The sequence below is a fragment of the Littorina saxatilis genome, linkage group LG16 (genome assembly GCF_037325665.1).
Source record: "Littorina saxatilis isolate snail1 linkage group LG16, US_GU_Lsax_2.0, whole genome shotgun sequence".
Lineage (NCBI taxonomy): Eukaryota > Metazoa > Mollusca > Gastropoda > Littorinimorpha > Littorinidae > Littorina > Littorina saxatilis.
Window position 1 is genome coordinate 35904403 of NC_090260.1, and position 21992 is coordinate 35926394.

A 21992-nucleotide genomic window follows, 5' to 3' on the forward strand; every position below is an offset into this window, starting at 1 on the left:
AAAAGAATGTACTATAAGTATACTGATTATGTACTGCTGCAGAGGTATACCAAAAATGTACTAAAAGTATACCAATAATATACTTCCCCAGAGGTTTAAGAAAAATTGCCACAGAAAAAAGAATGTACCATTAGTATACTGATTATGTACTGCTGCAGAGGTATACCAAAAATGTACTAAAAGTATACCAATAATATACTTCCCCAGAGGTTTAAGAAAAATTGCCACAGAAAAAAAGAATGTACCATTAGTATACTGATTATGTACTGCTGCAGAGGTATACCAAAAATGTACTAAAAGTATACCAATAATATACTTCCCCAGAGGTTTATAAAAATAGCCACAGAAAAAAGGGGGTGGGGGGGGAGGGAGAGGGGGTGGGGGGAGGGAGGGAGAGGGGGGAAGGGGGTGGGGGAAGGGGGGTGGGGGGGGGGAGATAGAAAGGAAAAAAATATATGTCAGTACACAAAAAAATAACCCTCATCAAAGTTTCCATACCATAGAACATGGGTGGAGATCACATAAAGACACCACAGACAAAATATGACTAGAACTCTCATACCAATAATAGGAGAGAAACAATTTGATGTACATACAACAGAACGTGACTAGATAAAAATATACCACAGAGAAAAAAAGAAAACAGATCTAAAAGAAAATAAAGTCTGTCCATACATCCAAACAACCATAGGTCCTGGCACATGGCACAATAATATATTATATCAGGACGTAAAAGTTACTTCGAATTCTTAGCTTTACAAATGGCTGCTGACAGCTTGCTCCGCAGCACCGTCCTAATCCTCGCCGACGAGCTGCCCTCATTGCTTGCCACGGTGTAAGCTGAAATGATATATTCAGCAGGTTCAGACAAAATTATAATTCAAATTAAAGCCTGCAAGAAAAATATTAATATCCATCCAAACCTCTGTACTTGAAGTCTTTTCTTTAACTTTACCAGCAGAATACCACTTGTGCAATTAATTAATATGAATGCATCTCTGTCTGCTTCAGATCCGGGATGTTCCCCCGGACAAGATTTTTAACTTTTTAAAAGAGATCAAGATTTTTTTTATAAGATTGTAAGTACCAGAAGTGATAGTGATTAATTTTTAGAACCTTCTTTTACAGTGATAGATCTGAATTTTTTGTTTGTTTGTTTAACGCCCAGCCGATCACGAAGGGCCATATCAGGGCGGTGCTGCTTTGACATTTAACGTGCGCCACACACAAGACAGAAGTCGCAGTATGCGAATGCTTGCAACAAAATTCACAAATGGCTAAGCAAGTCACGTGGACAACATCCGAGTCATAACGGAGTGGTACCCAGGCATCAGTACTTGGCTAGTTACGCTATGTTCATTATTGATTGTCGAGGGATAAGTGAACATTTTGGATGCTTGTCATTTTGTTGTTGAGCATAGCAGCTTTTGGCTTGGCGTAGCAATGACTGCAAAATCGGAGCATGCTACGCCAAACATTGTAGCAGTTGGCAGGTATGCAGCTATCATACCTAACATACCTTGTGTAGCATAGCTGGCCATCAGCTCCCCCTCCAGCTCGCGCTGTCTTGCCTCCAGGCTAGTCAGTAGTGACCTTGGCCTGCAGGTCCTTGACCTGCTCCCTCAGTGCAGCTGCATTGCAGGCTTCAGTGCAGGCCAGGTTCTGTGGTTAGAACTGAAAAAAAGAATACCAATTATGCACATGTATAAATAAACAAGAAGAGCAAACGCTCGATCGAGTCACTTTCGCAGTTCTGAATATTATATGAGGCATCAGATGGACAGGAAGAAATTGCTATTCACAACACAATGAGTCACGTTCACATAAAATTTGAGCCCGGTCACTTTTATAGTTTCCGAGAAAAGCCCAACGTTAAGTTGTGTGTTGCCGAACAGAAAAGGCTAGTTATCTCCCTTGTTTTTCTGATAACGTTCGTAAAAGGCTACAGATGTAAATACTTTGATGTAAAGAATAATCCTACAAAGTTTCAATCACATCCGATGAACTTTGTCAAAGATATAAAATGTCTAATTTTTCCTTTGACGCTGACCTGTGACCTTGAAAAAGGTCAAAGGTCAACGAAACCATCGTTAAAGTGTAGAGGTCATTGGAGGTCACGACTAAACAAAATATGAGCCCGATCGCTTTGATAGTTTCCGAGAAAAGTCCAACGTTAAGGTGGTGTCTACGGCCGGCCGGACGGCCGGCCGGCCGGCCGGACAGACTAACACTGACCGATTACATAGAGTCACTTTTTCTCAAGTGACTCAAAAATGTTACTAAAGCATTAATCAAAACTGTCGGCACTTAAAAAGTGAGCAGACACATCATAATTTTGTTGGGGAATAATTAAATAAATCCATAAACAAAAAGACTGCCAACGTTCCAAAATTCAGAATCAAAATCCAAGAACGGTAGTTTGTTGTAATTTAATATATATTTGTGAATGTATTGTTTTGTCAATAACAAACGTTCCAACAAACTTACCTTTCTTGTTTTTTGATAGGGAATAATTAGTTACCTGATCTCGGCGCCTTAGCCGCTACTGTTGCACGCGGTGTTGGTGCACCATCGAGGTCATATGAAGGCTAAAACAAAAAAATCCCATAGCAACACGTGAGAACATTCAACTTTCAAGGCTTTTGAAAAAAAGACACTAGCTGCTATTAGGATCTGCTCTAAATGTCACATGCACAGAAATGATCAGGCTTCAAGCAAAGAATGAAGCAATAAACTAACTGGCAACACTCGCTGCAAATTGAGGAACATTTGTCGTGGTGACTGGCGACGCTGACTCTAGCGACGCCAACTGCATAGCTAATATAAATAAAACAAATATAGATTTGCTTATTTGCTACTCTTCACTGCGCACATGTATCCAGGGGATACTTGAAAAAAAACCAGCATAGTACTCAGTAATAGTAGTTATTATTACTTTTGTCTAATAAAGTAATACTAATAGTAAATAACTTAATATACAATTCAACATTTGATTATTTTAGTTTAACTTTGAAGAGAAACAATTAGTTAAACTTGCTAATTTTCAAATACTAAATGTATGGAAGGAAATAATTGGTTGGCAATATTACAAATGACGAATGCAAGCACTCTTTGTGGGTGCAAGTGAGGCTCTATAAAGTATAAAGAATGTCCTGCATGGCCAATGACTCATTACTAAAGTGCTCAAATTCAAACTCAAAGCTAAGTTCTGTTCTATTTCTAGTGGCACTGGTAACAGTAACTTCAGTAAGTGAAAGTTTGAAAAGAGTAATGAATGTGTAATTTCTTTGTCTTCGTGCCATACTACCACTACCAGTCCCATTATGTCACTCGACTCACTGGGTCAGCACAATAGCTACACTAAAAGTTAAAATACCACTGTATCAAAACAATCAACACAATTACTTACCAACGAGAGTGAAGAGGGTTTGTGAAGAGAGTGAGTCACTCATTGCGATTCGGGTGGAGGCAAAGTGGATGTTTCATGTTTCGTTTCTGAGCCAGAGGTGTCACTGTCAGCCATGGTTAGAACTCCACGTTGTCAAAGGACCGGCTGGCTTTTCGCATGGAAGTAGTTGTGCATCTCAACATTGCAACAATATTGTAGACTTTGATCCCACACTTAGATATCCAGTTCAAAAGCTTCGTTCATGATGCATTCCTGGGAAAATATCCACTCTAGACACGCACTGTTTCAGTCATGCCTCATGGCAGCTTCAAAAATGGCGGTGTACTTTTGTCTCCTTTCATTTGATTGGGCGATATTTTTAGAACTAGCCACCATGCAGACAAGAGTGAAAAGTAGGTTTTGGACCAGAAATGTTTTCAAATCACTAAGGTGTTGTTGTTTTTTTAAAGTTTTTTTTAATCACATTCTTTTGTCCAGTGGATGCAGCAACATATTTATGTTCTGCTTATTTTGAAGTTTAAACTGTGTTTTAGGTATAAAAAAAAAATATAAAAAAAATTGAACATTTTGAATAAGTTAATTTACTGTGCCGTCTTGTTAAAATAAATAATGCAGAATATTGTATACATGTGTGTTTTGGTTGGTGTATTTATTCCAGTTTGAATGGTACCTGGATGTTTGGGGAAGAAGAAGGCAAACGTCTATATCATTAAGAATGTAGATGCAAATTGTAATGTCTTGCTTCAAGTTAACTGAAACATATGGTCAAATATATATATATATATATATATATATGCATTTGATTTACACTATCGATGACAGCTAGAGAAAATGGCTCGATGAAAGATTGAATGGCGTAGTGTTTGTCGTACATTTTCAGTACACAAAATGTTTCTAAGTCCAACTGGCACTCGCAGTATGAAAAGTAACAAAGTCGAAGCAGTACATTTGCAGTACAGGCAAAAAATGGCTAAGTTATTTTGGTATGTTTTCAGTATACATAATATTTTCTAAGTCCAAAAGAAGCACATTTTCAGTACACAAAATGTTTTCTAAGTCATATTGAAGTACTTTTTCAGCATACAAAATATTTTCAAAGTCCAACAAAAGCACATTTTCAGTACATCAAAAAGTGGTTAAGTCTAAACGAGGTATGTTTTCAGTACAATAGAGGTATGTTTTCAGTATACCACCTAACTTGGTTCAAAACTGCAGTACATTTTCAGTGTACCTAAAATGTACTGAATTTTCTTTGCAGCACATTTGAAGTACATTTGAAGTACATTTTTGGGCAGGAGGTACAAATTCAGTACATTTTCAGCTCATGTTTGGTATACCTAATTTGTGCTGATTTCTGTGGGGGAAAAAATACTGACCAATCAAATTCATGTCACTATGCTTATAGCCACGCCCAAACAAGTACAGCAACACTGGAGCGCTGTCCACGCTTTTTTTTAAACGCACGAAATGCACGGGATTTGAGAGGAGTTTTGCGCTTGGCATTTTCCAAATAAGGATATCCTACTATGAGTACTACGCTGGAATACTACAATGAACTTTCAAACGGCAACACTGGCTTCGTCTTTCCTGATTGAAAGGGGGTGTATTGTTGATATTTGTAGATAATAGACTCTGCATTTTAATGGTCAAATGGCGATTTTGGTATAAAAATGTAGACAAGGACCTCTAAAGTAGAAAAATTAATATAAAAAGCAGAAAAAAAGAAAAGAAAAAAAGGTCAATGAAGAGGGATACTCCCCGCAAAAAAAATCAAATAAATAAAGGGTTGAAGCATGCAAGCAGCTGAGATCCCCCCCCCCCCCCCCCAAAAAAAAAAGTTCAACATAATCATTTACTCTTCTTCTAACATTCAAGCCAACAAAGTCATTTGTCATAGACAATCATTCGATTCCAAGACAATCATCACAGGTTTGAACCGACCCTTTCGTTTTACCATTCAAAAAAACAACAGCAATAACGCTGTTAGTACTACAGCGCGCTCAACGTTCGCCTTTTTGAACTCGCGATGAGATTTGTTTTTTCTGGTGGCAAGCTTACCGTTAACAAACACATGCGTACTAGTTAGGATTCCCCCAATTTTCGCGACCTTGACCGAATACTCTCGAAGTCACCACTCCGGCGTTCATGCATAGTGAACAGTTGGAAAGTTAAACTTCGGGAGTTCCCACTTCCGAAAGAGGCCTCTACTTCCAGTGTTGCTGACTTCCTCCTCATGCATACGGGCCCTGATCATATGCTAGTCTTGAAACTGTCAAAACATGTGTGTGGTGGTGATCGAGATATTGTGTTCGTGCCAGTGTATGTGCCACCATGTGGGAGCCCTTATTACCAAAAGACAGACTCCTCGTGCCATCTAAATGAAGTGGAGCTATGTTTAAGTGATGTTTTAGAAATGACAAGTGATTGCCACACGCTCTTGTGCGGTGATTTTAATTCTAGAACATTAGACTACCAGGTAGATACGCAGAACATTTTTGACCTCCTTGATCAAGACTCGCAAGGTCATGACCATGACACGATTTCACATGGTAGAATGACTGAAGACTATACACTAAATGGGTTTGGTACAAAGCTTATCGATCTATGTGTATGCTTTGATCTCAAAATCTTGAATGGTGTTTGCAATGCGGACAACTCGTGCAAGTTTACTTATATCTCCCATAGTGGTAACAGTGTGGTGGATTATTGTTTAGCCTCTGTTGACCTAGCTAATAACATTCACGATTTAACCATTGGCGACAGAATTGAATCAATGCATATGCCTGTGACCTTTGCGCTTGGGTTGAAAGGGAATCAGCGCCAGCCCCCTAAACAAGCACGTGTCTCAAAAGTTGCGTGGAACGATGCAAAAAAGAATGATTTTATTGAAAGTGTTAAATCAGACGATTTTAAAGCTAAGTTAAAGGAAGCGTGCGACATCATCAACGCAGACATGGACGAGGGGCTGGAGATTTTTAACAAAGCAATGTTACAGTCGGCAAAGTGCATGAACAAAAAAGTCGGAGGTGACGATGAAGGTAGAAGTGCGTCCTCATGGTTTGATGTTGAATGTTTGGAAAAGAAGCGATCTGCGAGACGGTTGCTGAGAAGTTACCAAAGAATTAAAACAGAAGATAAAGAAGAAAAAGAGATAGCAAAGCAAAAGTACGCTGAAGTCAGGAAGGAGTATAAAGACCTTCTTCGAACAAAGCGAACAGAGTACAGGTTAAAACAAGTTCATAACTTAGTGCTCTCTGCTGATAAACCAACTGAATTTTGGAAGGAAATAAGGAAATGTAATAGAAAAGAGGTGCACTCCAACTCCGTACCAAAAGAGGCATGGTACGAACATTTTAAGAATGTTTTAAACACCGATACAGTTGAAGATGAACCCGAAGACGATCAGTTGCCTGATACAGGTATCAGTGACGAAATTCTTGACAGTGAAATAACTGAAATTGAAATTAGTAAAGCAATCAGAAATTTGAAAAATGGTAAAGCGGCAGGGTTTGATGGTGTGTTGAATGAAATGTTGAAAGTGTCTGAAAGTCTTATTTTACCCTTTTTAGTTAAATTGTTCAACAACATTCTCGAGAAGGGGGTGTACCCAAGAGAGTGGTCCAAGGCCATTATTGTGCCGTTACATAAAAAAGGAGACTGTGATAACCCTGATAATTACAGAGGAATTTCCCTCACCAGTACGATGAGCAAAATGTTTATGTCTGTTCTGAACGACCGCCTGTCTGTGTGGTCAGAAAATAATAACATTTTAGATGAAAGCCAGGCTGGCTTCCGGAGGAATTACTCAACTATTGATCATGTGTTTACCCTTTACGCTTGCGTCCAGAAACAATTTTCACAAAAGGCCAAACTGTATGTAGCCTACATAGATTTTTGTAAGGCTTACGATAGCATTAAGCGCCCCGTGCTCTGGTCAGTGCTTTTTCGATTAGGCATACAAGGCAAAATATTTAAGGTGTTAAAGAGCATGTATGAAAATGTGAAAGCATGCGTGCGGTGCGGAAACGAATACACTGATTTCTTTGAATGTATGCAAGGCCTTAAGCAAGGTTGTGTAGCCTCACCGACAATTTTCTCGTTTCTGATCAACGAACTGGCACAGGATGTCATACAACGAGGCAGACATGGGATACGTTTATCTCCGTCTGAGTTAGAACTGTTTGTAATGCTTTTTGCTGACGACATTGCGCTGTTATCCAGCACTGTAGTAGGCCTACAAAACCAGCTTAATGTCCTGCGCTGCTCTGCAGAAAAACTGTGTCTGAACGTGAACTTGACAAAGACTAAGGTCATGGTTTTTAGAAAGGGCGGGCACATTGCACAGAAAGAGAAGTGGTTCTACGGAATGGATCGTCTTGAGATTGTGAACTCGTTTAGATATCTCGGTGTAACCCTTTCCACCCAACTGAGCTGGAACATTGCAGTAGAAACAAAGACAACCATGGCGAAAAAGGGAGTGATCGAAATCGTTAGATTACTGAACAGACTTGGCTGCCATTCGGCAAAGGTGTTTTTCAAACTGTTTGACGCACGGATCGCTCCTATGCTCTTGTATGGTTCAGAGCTATGGGGATATGGAAAGTATGACTCTGTGGAAAGGGTCCACCTGTTTGCGTGTAAAAAGTTTCTGAAAGTGACAATTCGAACTCCAAACAACATTGTGTATGGTGAATTGGGAAGACATCCGCTGTATATTAACTCTGCAGTCAGATGTGTGAAATACTGGTTTACACTGCTGAAGCAACCCGATTCAAGATATTCCAAGATTGCATATAAAGCTTTATGTAATTTGGCATCGAAGGGCCACACAAATTGGGTCTCACATGTGCAGAGTCTTTTATGTTGTAATGGTTTTGCTGCTGTGTGGATGTACGGAACGGTTGGGAATGAGAAGTGTTTCTTACAAGAGTTTAAAAGACGTTTACAAGATTGTTTTTGTCAAGAATGGTTCTCCTTTTTAGAATGCAGTGAACGTTTTGACATTTATAATTGTTACAAAACATGCTTGGAAAAAGAGAAATACATTGAATTAATCGAAGATATTAAGTACAGAGTTGCTCTTACTCGTTTCCGCGCAGGAGTATCCGAAATCAACGCTCACAAGTTTCGGTACGCACCAAACCAAACGACAAGAAACTGTCCTCTCTGTACAGCTGATAAAGAAGATGAACACCATGTTGTATTTTTATGTCCTTTTTATCAAGACCTTCGAGCAAAGTATTTGAAAATCTCGAACTCTAAGACGCTGCAACAACAACTTGTGTATTTCTGTGGCAATAATGAGGAAAATGTGATGAACAGCTTCAGCAGATTTGTGTTCTTCATGCTGCAGAAGAGACGAACCCTTATAAATGAGGTTCAGTGATATGTCATCAGGGTTTTAATGTATTTGTTGAATTTTATGCGTGACTATAATTTATAACTGTGCAGATACTATTGCTGTTATTTTAACCACTATTGTAAGGGGCTGTGGCCTTAGACAATTAAAGATTTGTTCTTGTTCTTGTTCTTGTTCTCTCTCTCTCTCTCTCTCTCTCTCTCTCTCTCTTGTATTTTGGATACCTGTTTGTGATGGCAGTATGAAAATAAGCATGCTTTCTGTTCAGGTACTGGATTCATTGGAAGAAACTTTGTTCATTACTTGGTCACAAATGAGCTTGCATCAAAGGTTTGTACACAATTTTTTTCGTACACATAGCCATCCATGGACATATTTTGTTAATTCACTGTCCTGACTGCCAATGCCATTCTCATAAAAATGTTGCTGACATCTTAAATCAGCCCAAGTCAACCCAGCATGCTATACTGTACTTAAACTTAAAGGGATAATACCTAGGGTTATTCTCCACAGCTGTGTACCAGTGGAAACCATGTTACGCACGTGATATTTCTGTATTTAACTGAGACATTTTAACCATACAAATGGATTTCATCAATGAATATTGGTTCTAAATATATCCTTGGCACGGCCTGCAGAAAAAAAAACAAGTCGCGTAAGGCGAAAATACAATATTTAGTCAAGTAGCTGTCGAACTCACAGAATGAAACTGAACGCAACGCAACGCAGCAAGACCGTATACTCGTAGCATCGTCACTCCGCCGCCCGTGGCAAAGGCAGTGCACGTGGAATTGACAAGAAGAGCGGGGTATTCGTTGCGCTGAGAAGGATAGCACGCTTTTCTGTACCTCTCTTCGTTTTAACTTTCTGAGCGTGTTTTTAATCCAAACATATCATATCTATATATTTTTGGAATCAGGAACCGACAAGGAATAAGATGAAAGTGTTTTTAAATTGATTTCGACAATTTAATTTTGATAATAATTTTTATATATTTAATTTTCAGAGCTTGTTTTTAATCCGAATATAACATATTTATATGTTTTTGGAATCAGCAAATGATGGAGAATAAGATAAACGTAAATTTGGATCGTTTTATAAATTTTTATTTTTTTTTTTACAATTTTCCGATTTTTAATGACCAAAGTCATTAATTAATTTTTAAGCCACCAAGCTGAAATGCAATACCGAACCCCGGGCTTCGTCAAAGAGTACTTGACCAAAATTTCAACCAATTTGGTTGAAAAATGAGGGCGTGACAGTGCCGCCTCAACTTTCACGAAAAGCCGGATATGACGTCATCAAAGACATTTATCAAAAAAATGAAAAAAACATTCGGGGATTTCATACCCAGGAACTCTCATGTCAAATTTCATAAAGATCGGTCCAGTAGTTTAGTCTGAATCGCTCTACACACACACACACACACACACAGACACGCACACACACACGCACATACACCACGACCCTCGTTTCGATTCCCCCTCGATGTTAAAATATTTAGTCAAAACTTGACTAAATATAATTAGAAATGATTGTACAGTGGAAGCTGTCTATAACGACCAGCCAAGGGAAGGAGCAACACTGGTCTTTATAGACAGGTGATTGTTATGGAAAGGGTCTCCATTTGGCAAACACCCCACTGCCCACAAACACTGGCTTGTATGTCACACACACACACAGACAGACAGAAACACTTTCACACACACACACACTCACACACGCTTGCACGTGTGCACGCAACCTCCCACTTCACAGAAACAATCTTTTACTGTGTATACTCTGTTTTTGACTCACATGCGAAGCAAAAGTGAGTCTATGTACTCACCCGAGTCGTCCGTCCGGACGTCCGTCCGTCCGGAAAACTTTAACGTTGGATATTTCTTGGACACTATTCAGTCTATCAGTACCAAATTTGGCAAGATGGTGTATGATGACAAGGCCCCAAAAAACATACATAGCATCTTGACCTTGCTTCAAGGTCAAGGTCGCAGGGGCCATAAATGTTGTCTAAAAAACAGCTATTTTTCACATTTTTCACATTTTCTCTGAAGTTTTTGAGATTGAATACCTCACCTTTATATGATATATAGGGCAAAGTAAGCCCCATCTTTTGATACCAGTTTGGTTTACCTTGCTTCAAGGTCAAGGTCACAGGAGCTCTTCAAAGTTGGATTGTATACATATTTTGAAGTGACCTTGACCCTGAACTATGGAAGATAACTGTTTCAAACTTAAAAATTATGTGGGGCACATGTTATGCTTTCATCATGAGACACATTTGGTCACATATGATCAAGGTCAAGGTCACTTTGACCCTTATGAAATGTGACCAAAATAAGGTAGTGAACCACTAAAAGTGACCATATCTCATGGTAGAAAGAGCCAATAAGCACCATTGTACTTCCTATGTCTTGAATTAACAGCTTTGTGTTGCATGACATGGATGAACATGTATTTTGGTAGGAAAAATGTGTAAAGCAGTTCTTAGTGTATGATGTCATTGCTATGTAAAGGTCAAGGTCAAGCATGTGAGTCGTATGGGCTTTGCCCTTCTTGTTGTTGAATTGGTGGGGAAACACAACAATCTTCAGTTGTTCTTGTGCTCAGTTGAAAACTCATTTATGATTATAATCCACTTTGCAGAGAATTTTACCAGCTTTTCACAGTTTTTGTTCACTTTTTTTCTCAGCTTGAAGGTACGTACGTTTGGAAGTTTTACAAAGACTGTCTAGCAGTGGTTCTGTCAGAAACTTGCAGTGCACTTGAATTCATGTTTCAGATACGGGTGGCAGACAAAGTTCCACCTCAGATGGCCTGGATGAACAAGAGACATTTGGTGAGTCTATTCAAGTGACATTTGTCTGTCATTGGGAGGCCCGGTAGCTTAGTTGGTGGAACACTGGACCTTTGATCCGCGGGCCAGGCCGAGACAGACACAGGTCAGAGACTCAAAAACAGTATCCATGTCCCACTCCTGTGTCACCACCATGTCACATAAAAGACCTCGGTCATTCTGCCAGAAGTGCAGGTGGCTGATTACACCTAAACACGCACACATGGTTAGGGCGGCTCTGTTGCTGCTAGCTTTCCACTGGGAGGAAGCAAACCGAATCTTGTAGTGAAAAATGGATGGGCATAATGAATGGCCTAGAGGATAAGACGCTGGTCTCCCATGCGGAAGGTTGTTTGTTCAAGTCCCGGTCGCGCTTGGTGGGTTAAAGGTTGAGCTTTTTCTCATCTCCCAGGTCAACTTGTGTGCAGACCTGCTAATGCCTTATTTCCCTTTGTGTGTACATGCAAGCACAAGACCAAATGCGCACGGAAAAGATCCTGTAAGCCATGTCAGAATTAGATGGGTTATAGAAACACAAAAATACCAAGTACACATCTCCCAAAATTGACGTATGACTGCCTACATGACTGGTTAAAAACTGTCGTAGACGTAAAAACCCACTTGAACAAAAAACACTAGTGTACATGGGAGTTTCATTCCATGAACGCAGAAGAAGAAGAAATCAAAAATTGAAGTGATTCAATTGATTTTTTTTTTTTAAATTTGATTTTTTTTTAACGGTGAATTTTTTTTTAACATGTATAGGCTTTACATTACATTACATCACATAGACAAGGGGACAATTACAACACACAGGGGGTGGGGCTTGGTAGTCGCAGTATCAAAAATATGTAAATGAAAAAGAACCTAAAGGTTACATCAAAACATGCATATACAAGCACCAATCCTTGAAAAATTGATGTAGTGTATTATTCATAGCTGCGTTGTACTTTTACCAAATAAATCTTTGCTTAAAATTTCTATTAAATGTCTGAAAATGTCTGAATTTCTCTATGAGATAATAAAGTATTCTTATTCTTATTCTTATCTTTTTGTTCATTTTGGAAATATATGTGATGTTTGGCACAAATTACTAACACATCAAAAACTTTGTCGGTGACTACATTGTTCGCCACTCCAAATAGAACCAGTTCTTTGGACAGTGTTATATTGTCACAATGGGTGCAGTTCGTCTTTAACCAATGTACAAATTCTATCCAAAAAGTCTGCACTTTATCACACTCCCAAAACATATGTATAAGGGTTTCTTCATCTCTACCGCAAAATGTACCGTATTTGACGGATTACAAGACACACCGTTTTATAAGCCGCACCCCCGACTTTTTAACCAAAAATTGGGACGAGCCATTAACATTATAATGTAAACATTCTGATACAAAATCGTTGAAGGTTGTAGGGTCACATTTTCCATATAATTTCTTATAGTGTTTAAATACATCGGTCCAAAATGGGTTATCCATTTTCTGCATCAGAACATTGCAAATTCTCCTCCTCTCATATTAATTGTTGTGACAAATGGACATGCTTTGAACAATAATCTTGATATGAATCCAGTAAGACCAACAACCCTTTTTAACCAAACAATTTTCAGAGATATGACAGAAAACATTTCACGTCAACCATCTTTAATCCTCCATCTTCAAAAGGTTGGGTGACCGTAATTCTTTTAATTTTATCTCTTTTTCCATGCCAAAGAAATTTGAAAAAAATCGTATTTAACTCTATCATAAACTGTTCATCTGGATCAGGTAAATTCGTAAACAAGTGTGTCAATTTGGAAATTGCCAATTGATCCATCAACACCAATCTGTGAGTTTGTTTACTCTGAGCCTGCTTTCAGGACTGTTTTATGATGTTTTGAATATTTCCATACGGTTTGAATTGTTTGAATTGTTGTATATTACTTCGTGTGGTGAAAAGATTGCGTACGGTACAATGGTACCTGAGATAAGAGGACTCTCTGGTGAGACCGGACATCACCCAAGAAAGGAGAACTTCTGTTGTCTATTATCTTGACCAAAATAGACCTGTCATGACAGGCCAGCTGCAATGTAGGGACACAAGGTTGTCCAGTGTAACGTTCCCAGGCCTCTGTCTTTGGTCATTTTTTGATCTGACACGTTGTTCTTACCCTAGGCCGGTAGTTTTGACACGCGGGCACAAGTCATTTGCGGCCAGGACATTTTGACGGTTATACAGCGTATATTTTGAATCCAGGTCGAAATGACCTATGTCTTACGTGTCTTGGAACAATACAGGGTGTCCTTTCATCGCAGATATCGCTCTTCCACTGTTTTTGTTACTTTGGTGCCTAATAAAGGCCCCAGTCTTCGGTCATTGACACATACTTTTTTGATCTGAAGCAGGGTTGTTGTGACACCAAGTTGTATGTTGATTGTCTGATCGTGTTGACATGTATAGGAGCTCTTCTGACTGAACACTGCTTGTTTATAGCCAGGACATTTAGACCAATACGTGTACAATCTTCAGTCCAGGTCCAATGACCAGTGGTCCTCTTCACCTGGGAACAACACTGTAATGATTACAGCAAACACATTGTTTTGGTGTACTGTTGACTCTTGCCTTGGTACACTGTTGCAGGCAGCGTTTTCCAACCCATGTGTGGAGTTCAAGCATTCCAACCTCATCAACCCAAGTAGGTCCACACATCAGCAGGGATGTTGTTACAAATTCACACCTATAGGACAAATGTCCTGAGCTTTTCAAAATCAATAGGACATTTGACCGCTTTCAGAAATATCAATAGGACTAATAAGACATCATAATTTTGTGCAAAACACTATCGATGGGATGGCTCCAAAATCATGTGCACACATAGGCTTTAACACACACATATAGTATACTAGATGATTACCCGCTTCGCCGGGAAGAAGTAGAGCCGAATACCCGGGTGTACGCCGGCTTTGCCGGCGCACGAAGGAAGGGAGATAAACGCGCAAAACACTGGAGAAGATAAGGAAGAGTTGTGGACAGTGACCTTCTAAAAATAGTAACGGGAATATGGATTGAGCGTTGTGGACTAAAAATAGTAACGGGAATATGGATTGACGCCACACGAAGGAAGGGAGATAAACGCAAAACACTGGAGAAGATAAGGAAGAGTTACTGGGAATGGATCTGGGAAGATGAACAGAAAAACCAAATTCGGTTCAGCGCTGCGCACTGAGAGCACGTGTTGAAAATTCTCATCGACCAGGTTGTGTCCGGGGTCTACCTGAATATGCCCACCAAATTTGAAGCAGATCCATGGAGAACTTTGGCCGTGCATCGCGAATACACACACACACTCACACACACACACACACAGACACAAGTCGTATATATAGATATACACGGAACATTTTTGCATACATTGTTTTATAATTTTAGTTCCCAATAGGACACACACAAAAAGAAACAAACATCTAAAAAGCAACCCAAACCTTCAGCACTCTTTTTTTGATTGTCTCACAAACTGCATGATTTGACTTAGAAAATGAAATACTGAAAAAAAAGTCTGTTTCAACACAGATTCAACAAAGCAGTATGGTCTCTTTGCTGTACAGCATGTCCTGTACAAAAGACAAAACTTCTCTTTCCGTGGCGACACAGTCATTGGCACCGTCATTTTCAAGAATGACGCTCGCCGTGTTTTCACCTGTTTTTGACCCAAACGTAGCACAGGATGCCGTTGAAAAGCCAAAGGTCTTCAGCTTTTATTGATCTTTGGCAGGCCTTAGTTTTATTTCGGTGGCATAATTCAATTCGCTTCGTCAAAATGTCTCAAACTGAAACCAAAAGCAGATGCAAGACTTATAGTCAGTTGGAGTTGTCTCCCGTACTCCTAACTTTAGTGTGCTGCAGATGGGTGTATCCAAACGGCTCATATCGCAAACGGTTCGGAATTCCCGAAAACACAAGATCAGCACTACACAACTTCAGTGCACCTGTACGCGAGAGTGCTCGGTCGCTTTTTGAAAATGTATAATCATGCTTGAACGGAAAATATCGAATATCATGCACGCTTGTCTGAAGGAATGGAGTTCTTATCGGACAATGACAGCGCTCAGTTAAAAACGATAGGACATCTGACCGCCATGCGCCTATGTGAATCGGAAATTTGAGCCTTTCAATCGATCTATGTCCGATGTCTGATGCCTAACGACATCCCTGCATAAGGCAACAAACAAACGAAATTGTGGTTGAGGTAACATGTTGCTCCAATAAACTGGGTAGGTGAGTAGGCCAACACTTTATGTTTTTAGGAAGACTTGCCTTCATTCTAAGATGTGCTTTTGCATACAGCCATACTTTCTCTTCATACTGTGTGTAGATGTAGCTCTGTGTGTAGATGTAGCTCTGTGTGTAGATGTAGCTCTGTGTGTAGATGTAGCTCTGTGTGTAGATGTAGCTCTGTGTGTAGATGTAGCTCTCTTTAAAGGTCCTTGTCTACATTTTTATACCGAAATCGCCATTTGACCATTAAAATGCAGAGTCTATTATCTACAAATATCAACAATACACCCCGTTTCGATCAGGAAAGACGAAACCAGTGTAGCCGTTTGAAAATTCATTGTAGTATTCCAGCGAAGTACTCATAGTAGGATATCCTTATTTGGAAAATGCCAAGCGCAAAGCTCCTCTCAAATCCCGTGCATTTCGTGCGTTTATAAAAAAGCGTGGACAGCGCTACAGTGTCAAACTGTTGCTGCACTTGTTTGGGCGTGGCTATAAGCATAGTGACATGAATTTGATTGGTCAGTATTTTTAGGCAAAGCACATGTTCTCAGCAAACAGAAAATAAAATATTGGAAGCGTGAGTCACACTATCCAAAAATAAAATCTTTTTTTACATATATTTTTTTTTCTATAATTTTTTTCCCCATGGTTCATTCATCATTTGACATAATTTTGTATTGAAATCTAACCATAAGATTATTGAAAAAAAGCAAAAATGTAGACGACCACCTTTAAAAATAAGACTGTTTCCCTTTTATGACCTGACTTTCTCAGAGTTTTGGTGTGTTTGTCTTGTGCGGGCTGGTGTTCCTTCACTCACATTGTACATCATTGATGTTTCAGCCTCAGTGGAGAATGCCTTTGCCAGTGATGACGTTCCCTTTGACTATGTTGTCAACTTTGCTGCAGAGACCAAGTATGGACAGAGTGAACCGGTCAGTTTTCACAACATTTCTCACATCCCGCCTAGCTCCTGGACAAGCATGTTTTGGTCTTTTGACGCTAAATTGTGACCCTCCACCACGGAATGAGTCGCATGTCACCTTTGCATGATTTTCATATTTGTACATTTTCGTAAAGAGTTTTTTATGCTCTATCCAGTGGGGAAAACCGTTTCAGAAAAGAGCAAAAACTGTTTAAGTTATAAGCCTGTGACTAAGGTGACCCTCACACTGTTCCCAGACACTCCCCGGACTTATATTAAGCCAAGCGCAGAACCGCGCGAGGTGACAGGCGACTCATTTCGTGGTGGAGGGTCACAATTGTGCAATATGGTGCCATGTGAGCTTAGAATTTGCCACTCTATCATGTTGCCTCATTCCAAACGCTGTACTCCAATGGAGACTGTATAGGGTGGCGTAGTGTTACCTATAATAAATGCGCCCTTTGACTCGCTGAAGGGAATTCTCATGGGTCATTAACAGATGTGCGCCGATGCCGATGGCGCATGGCCTGCTAGTAAACTGAACCTTACCATACACTTGAGATACGGTTAGTGTGACGAGGATAAGTATCACGTTATCTGGAAATAAACGGTATTTTACCGTTAACAAATTGAAATATTGGAAAAGATATTGAAAACCAGGTGAACATACAGATTGACATTTAGCTTCTGCAGCAGGTGATTGGAAGAACAAACCCAGCCCACGGGACTGTTGTGTATTTTAAAGCCTCTAACTCTAAACTGATGCATGTGTGACAGGGCTTTGGCTCTTGGCAAAATGTTGCGTAAATTATCTAAATATTGTATTTGTTGGGTGCCGTACACATTTTAGCCATATTAACCCAAAATAGGTCTTGTTTTGAGTCAACCGACACATATGACTCAAAATCAGTCCGAACTCTGTGTGTGATTATGGTCTATGACCCTCTGGGCTTCCCATCTATTACCCAATATTGACGGACTGTGTGATGATATCTTCTGCTATTGTCTGTTGAGACAGTGATATCAAAATCGAGACCGGAGGTCGAGATTTTGATATCACTGTCGAAACAGACCAATAGCAGAAGATATCATCACACAGTCAGTCAATGTTAGATATATTGCTAATTCTCTGGACATTTTGTATTTACTGTAAAGAAATTACAAAAGTATTTGTCTCAGTTTTGGCTGTTCCATATCCCTCCCTCTGATTATTATTTCTTTTTGTTCACTCTTTTCTTGTACTTTTCAGTATTTCAAAATGTCTTTTGTTTCAAAAAGTCTTTAGTCACTTGCTCAACTGAATTCTGGGATCATTACATTTTCATATATATTTGTTTGTTTTTAAATGTAGGTGTTTGAAGTGGGGAAGCAATAAAGAGGTCGTCGATATCAAAACTGATATCGACGGAAATGTCGTCGATATCACTTTTGCACTGAGCTCAGTTTTGCCCAATTGACCAATGGAAATCCATGTAACATATGAAATAGCAATATAGAATATTAGCAACAGTCAGTCACTTCACGTCCTAACTTGATGTTTGTGTGGGCAGGTATACCACGAAGGTATTGTTCACCTGAGCGAGAACTGTGCCAAAGTGGCTGCACGCTGTAAGGCTAAGATGTACGTGGAGGTCACCAGCGGACAGATGCTGTCATCAGAAAAGGTGAATACTGCTCTTAGGCTGCATTGCTGCTGTTATGGTTTTGAAAACTTCTTGTTCATTGATTGATGCCCTCTCAAGTGGGATTAAAGCCCTTCGTCTCTGCGCCCAAATGGGCTTTGAAGTGGCTTTGGTTACTTCCCACCCCCATTGTTGACCACAAAGTTTCAAAGGGAAGAATATGATATTATTCCCTTAGTTTCGAAGCAAACATGTTTTGTGAATTCGTGTTTCACAACTGCAATTGTATGATTTGGGAATAGGTGTGGTATTTTTCAAATGGAACTTGTGGTTTTTGTTTGCTGTTAATAATCCACGAACAATACCGCTGGCGCTTCAACATTAAAAGCACAGTCCTTCCCGCGAAAACATCACAGATCTGGCCATGCAGGCTTTTACATGTGATAAGACTATCCCTCCACTTTGTCACATACCAAAAGTGAACAGCCTGGGTGCTCTCTGTGCCCAGTTGGAATTATTAATGAATGAGTTTATATAGTGTCTTTTTTCAAAATCAGTTTATAAAAAAGTTGCAACTGACCACAGTAATCAGTAAGGTTGTTGGTGTTTGGTGTGTGACCAAGTAAAAGGACGGTCTTATCCCTGTAAAAAGCCTGACCAGACATAAGATGGTGAGCCGCACAGTTTTGACTGGAGGGAGCGTGCCCACAAGACTAACCTGAGCGTGTGACGTGGTGCACAGAAGCCGTACAAGGAGGACAGCAAGCTGGAGCCCTGGACCAACCTGGCGCGCCACAAGCTGGAGGTGGAGCGCTTGCTAGGCAACATCCCTGACCTGACCTACACCATCGTGCGCCCCGCTGTGGTGTACGGCGTGGGTGACCGCCAGGGGCTGACCCCACGGCTGCTGATCGGCGCCATCTACCGCTACACCAAGGAGAAGATGAAGATGCTGTGGACCCGAGACCTGCACATGAACACCGTCCACGTGGACGACCTGTCTTCTGCCGTCTGGCATCTCTTCACCAAGGGCCAGAGTGGTCAGGTCTACCACCTGGCTGACAAGGGCAACACCAGTATGTACTGTCTGTCTGTCTGTCTGTCTGTCTGTCTGTCTGTCTGTCTGTCTGTCTGTCTGTCTGTCAGTGTGGCATTTGTTCACAAAGGGGCATGGTGACCAGGCAACACCAGTATGTACTGTTTGTCTGTCTGTCTGTCTGTCTGTCTGTCTGTCTGTCTGTCTGTCTGTCTGTCTGTCTGTCTGTCTGTCAGTGTGGCATCTATTCACAAAGGGGCATGGTGACCAGGTAACACCAGTATGTACTGTCTGTCTGTCTGTCTGTCAGTGTGGCATCTATTCACCAAGGGGCAGAGCGTTCAGGTCTATACCTGGCTGATAAGGAAAACACTGGTATTTACTCTGCTCTCTTCTTGATCTAAACGAGAGAGAGAGAGAGAGAGAGAGAGAGAGAGAGAGAGAGAGAGAGAGAGAGAGAGAGAGAGAGAGAGAGAGAGAGAGAGAGAGAGAGAGAGAGAGAGAGAGAGAGAGAGAGAGAGTTTGTGCATGTGTATGTTTGTGTGTGAATTTTCATTTCTTTGTTTGAGATTTTCCAAGAAACAAAAGGAATAAAATCAAAAGCAATTGTACAGTTCCTCAAATGCCCATACCTGTATGTGCTTGGAAGTCATTTGAGTACACATTCATCTATTCTTCACAACTCCAAAGATGCTATTTTCTCAATATTTGTGTGTGTGAAAGTAATGAACGAATCATGTTTGGAATGAAGTGAATGAATTTTCCTCTACATTTCATTTTTTATTCCAGCGCAAGGCAAAATCTCAGAGCTGGTGTCACAGATATTTGAGATACACTACGAGTTCATGGGCTCAATACTGTCCACCATGGCAAGAGTGAGTCACATTGTATGCATCACGTAACGTGTGTGTCACAGCACAATCTCACCAGTTTTCTTGACTGTGGCACATGTACTGTCCTCACTGGCGTGGAATGTTTTGCACCTTTTGAGATACAGTGCACCCTCCTTTTTAAGACCTAAAAAACTCAAGAGAAATTGGGTCTTAAAAGGGTGCAAGCAAAAAAGGGGGGTAACTTTACACAGAGACTATAAACTGAGTCTGAGAAACCAGTAGGGAAGTCTTAAATTGAGGGTTGTTAGGGGTTTCCACTGTACTATTGCTGGCCCTGGCTGTGTAGGTGTTATGGTTTTCACCCTTACAGATATTGGTGACGTGGTGGATTAATGAGGTAGATATCTCATCGAGTTTGAACAGTTCAGTGGAAAATTTTCTAGTTCTGGTTTAGAAAACATTTAATTGTGTGAAAAACTCTGTAGTGGGACTGATCGAGTGGTTGACAGTTATTTATTTGGTATTTTCGAATTGTAACCAGTACAATACTGAACATTTGCTGTGAAAACAAACATTATTATGATTATTGTTGCAGGTGAACATGTCGAGTGTGGTGGAAGACATCAACGACAAGCACATGTCTCCCTGGGCCGACGCCTGCCAGCACGACAACATCGTCAACACTCCTCTCACACCTTTCATCGACCAGGTAGTGTGTGTGTGTGTGTGTGTGTGTGTGTGTGTGATTTTGTGTGTGTGTGTTTGTGTGCGATTTGTTTCATTGTGTATGTGTGTGTGTGTGTGCGTGCGTGTGTTTGACAATATTTTGAAAACCCCGCTTACTCCTGAACATGGTGTGTGTTCATGTGGGGGTTGATGGCAGCATTTGTCAATGCCACATTTACCCCTTTTACTGACCAGGCACTGTTTCCCTCTGTGCATCGGTGCGGTGTGTGTGAGTGTGGTTTCATGCAAGATCAGCTTTTTTTTTAATGTTATATCAGTATATTGCAAGAAACATTTTGTTTTAAGAAATTGAGATTTAAAGGCATAGAAAGCTGATAAATATACACGCTAATTGCTTTACCCAGAGCTGGAGACAGACTAAATTAAGTTCCCTGCAAAATATTGTGGTCTAGGAGCCCTTAAATGTTGAGATATTTGAATTTTTATTTTGATCTAGATGGTCCTATTTATAGATTTGGCAACACATGTAACGTTGATGCAAGGGAGCTAACACCGCGGCTTTGTTGACATCCTCACTTTTTCAGAGGCTAGAACAAGCTGTAATGCATGTATTATGGTCCGCGCATGGTGACATATCGTCATTATATGGTCTTATGGTGCGTTTGACATCGATTGTGGGCAAACTACACTTTGTAAACACGGGAGTGCGTTAGTATGCCTTTAATTTAGCTTTGCTATAACATTATAAAGAGGTAGAGCTGTGCAACAGTACCTCTCCATTTGTATACATTAGATTTGTATTATGCCTAATTCTGTCTACAGCTAAAGGAACAAATAATACAATCATTGAGTACTGGTGAGAAAGGACGATAAAAGCCGCCATTCCAAACAAAAATGTTCATCTTTTTGCAGGAACTGTTGTACAACAAGCATTTACACATGGACGGGAGCAAGATAGAGCAAACAGGTTTCAACTACCACTACCCTGAACTACAGCTTTCAAACCTTAGACAGGTCAGTGTCTG

At 40.2% G+C, this 21992-nt stretch overlaps 1 protein-coding gene and 1 long non-coding RNA gene across 2 annotated transcripts in view; one reads left to right on the top strand and one right to left on the bottom strand.

The window, feature by feature from the left end:
* The window catches only part of LOC138950952 (dTDP-glucose 4,6-dehydratase-like), a 39605-nt gene that overhangs the window by 8609 nt on the left and 9004 nt on the right, over positions 1 to 21992 (top strand). The window contains exons 2-10 of the mRNA XM_070322668.1: positions 9037 to 9098; positions 11551 to 11607; positions 14227 to 14281; positions 16708 to 16799; positions 18340 to 18453; positions 19154 to 19487; positions 20237 to 20322; positions 20876 to 20989; positions 21880 to 21981. Coding sequence (XP_070178769.1) covers positions 9037 to 9098; positions 11551 to 11607; positions 14227 to 14281; positions 16708 to 16799; positions 18340 to 18453; positions 19154 to 19487; positions 20237 to 20322; positions 20876 to 20989; positions 21880 to 21981 — 1016 coding nt within the window. The remainder of the gene's footprint in view (positions 1 to 9036; positions 9099 to 11550; positions 11608 to 14226; positions 14282 to 16707; positions 16800 to 18339; positions 18454 to 19153; positions 19488 to 20236; positions 20323 to 20875; positions 20990 to 21879; positions 21982 to 21992) is intronic.
* On the bottom strand, positions 1639 to 4079 carry LOC138950949 (uncharacterized). Its single transcript, XR_011450886.1, has 3 exons — positions 3410 to 4079; positions 2522 to 2588; positions 1639 to 1674 (listed from the first exon to the last, which is right to left on the bottom strand). It is a non-coding gene; the product is annotated as an uncharacterized lncRNA (long non-coding RNA).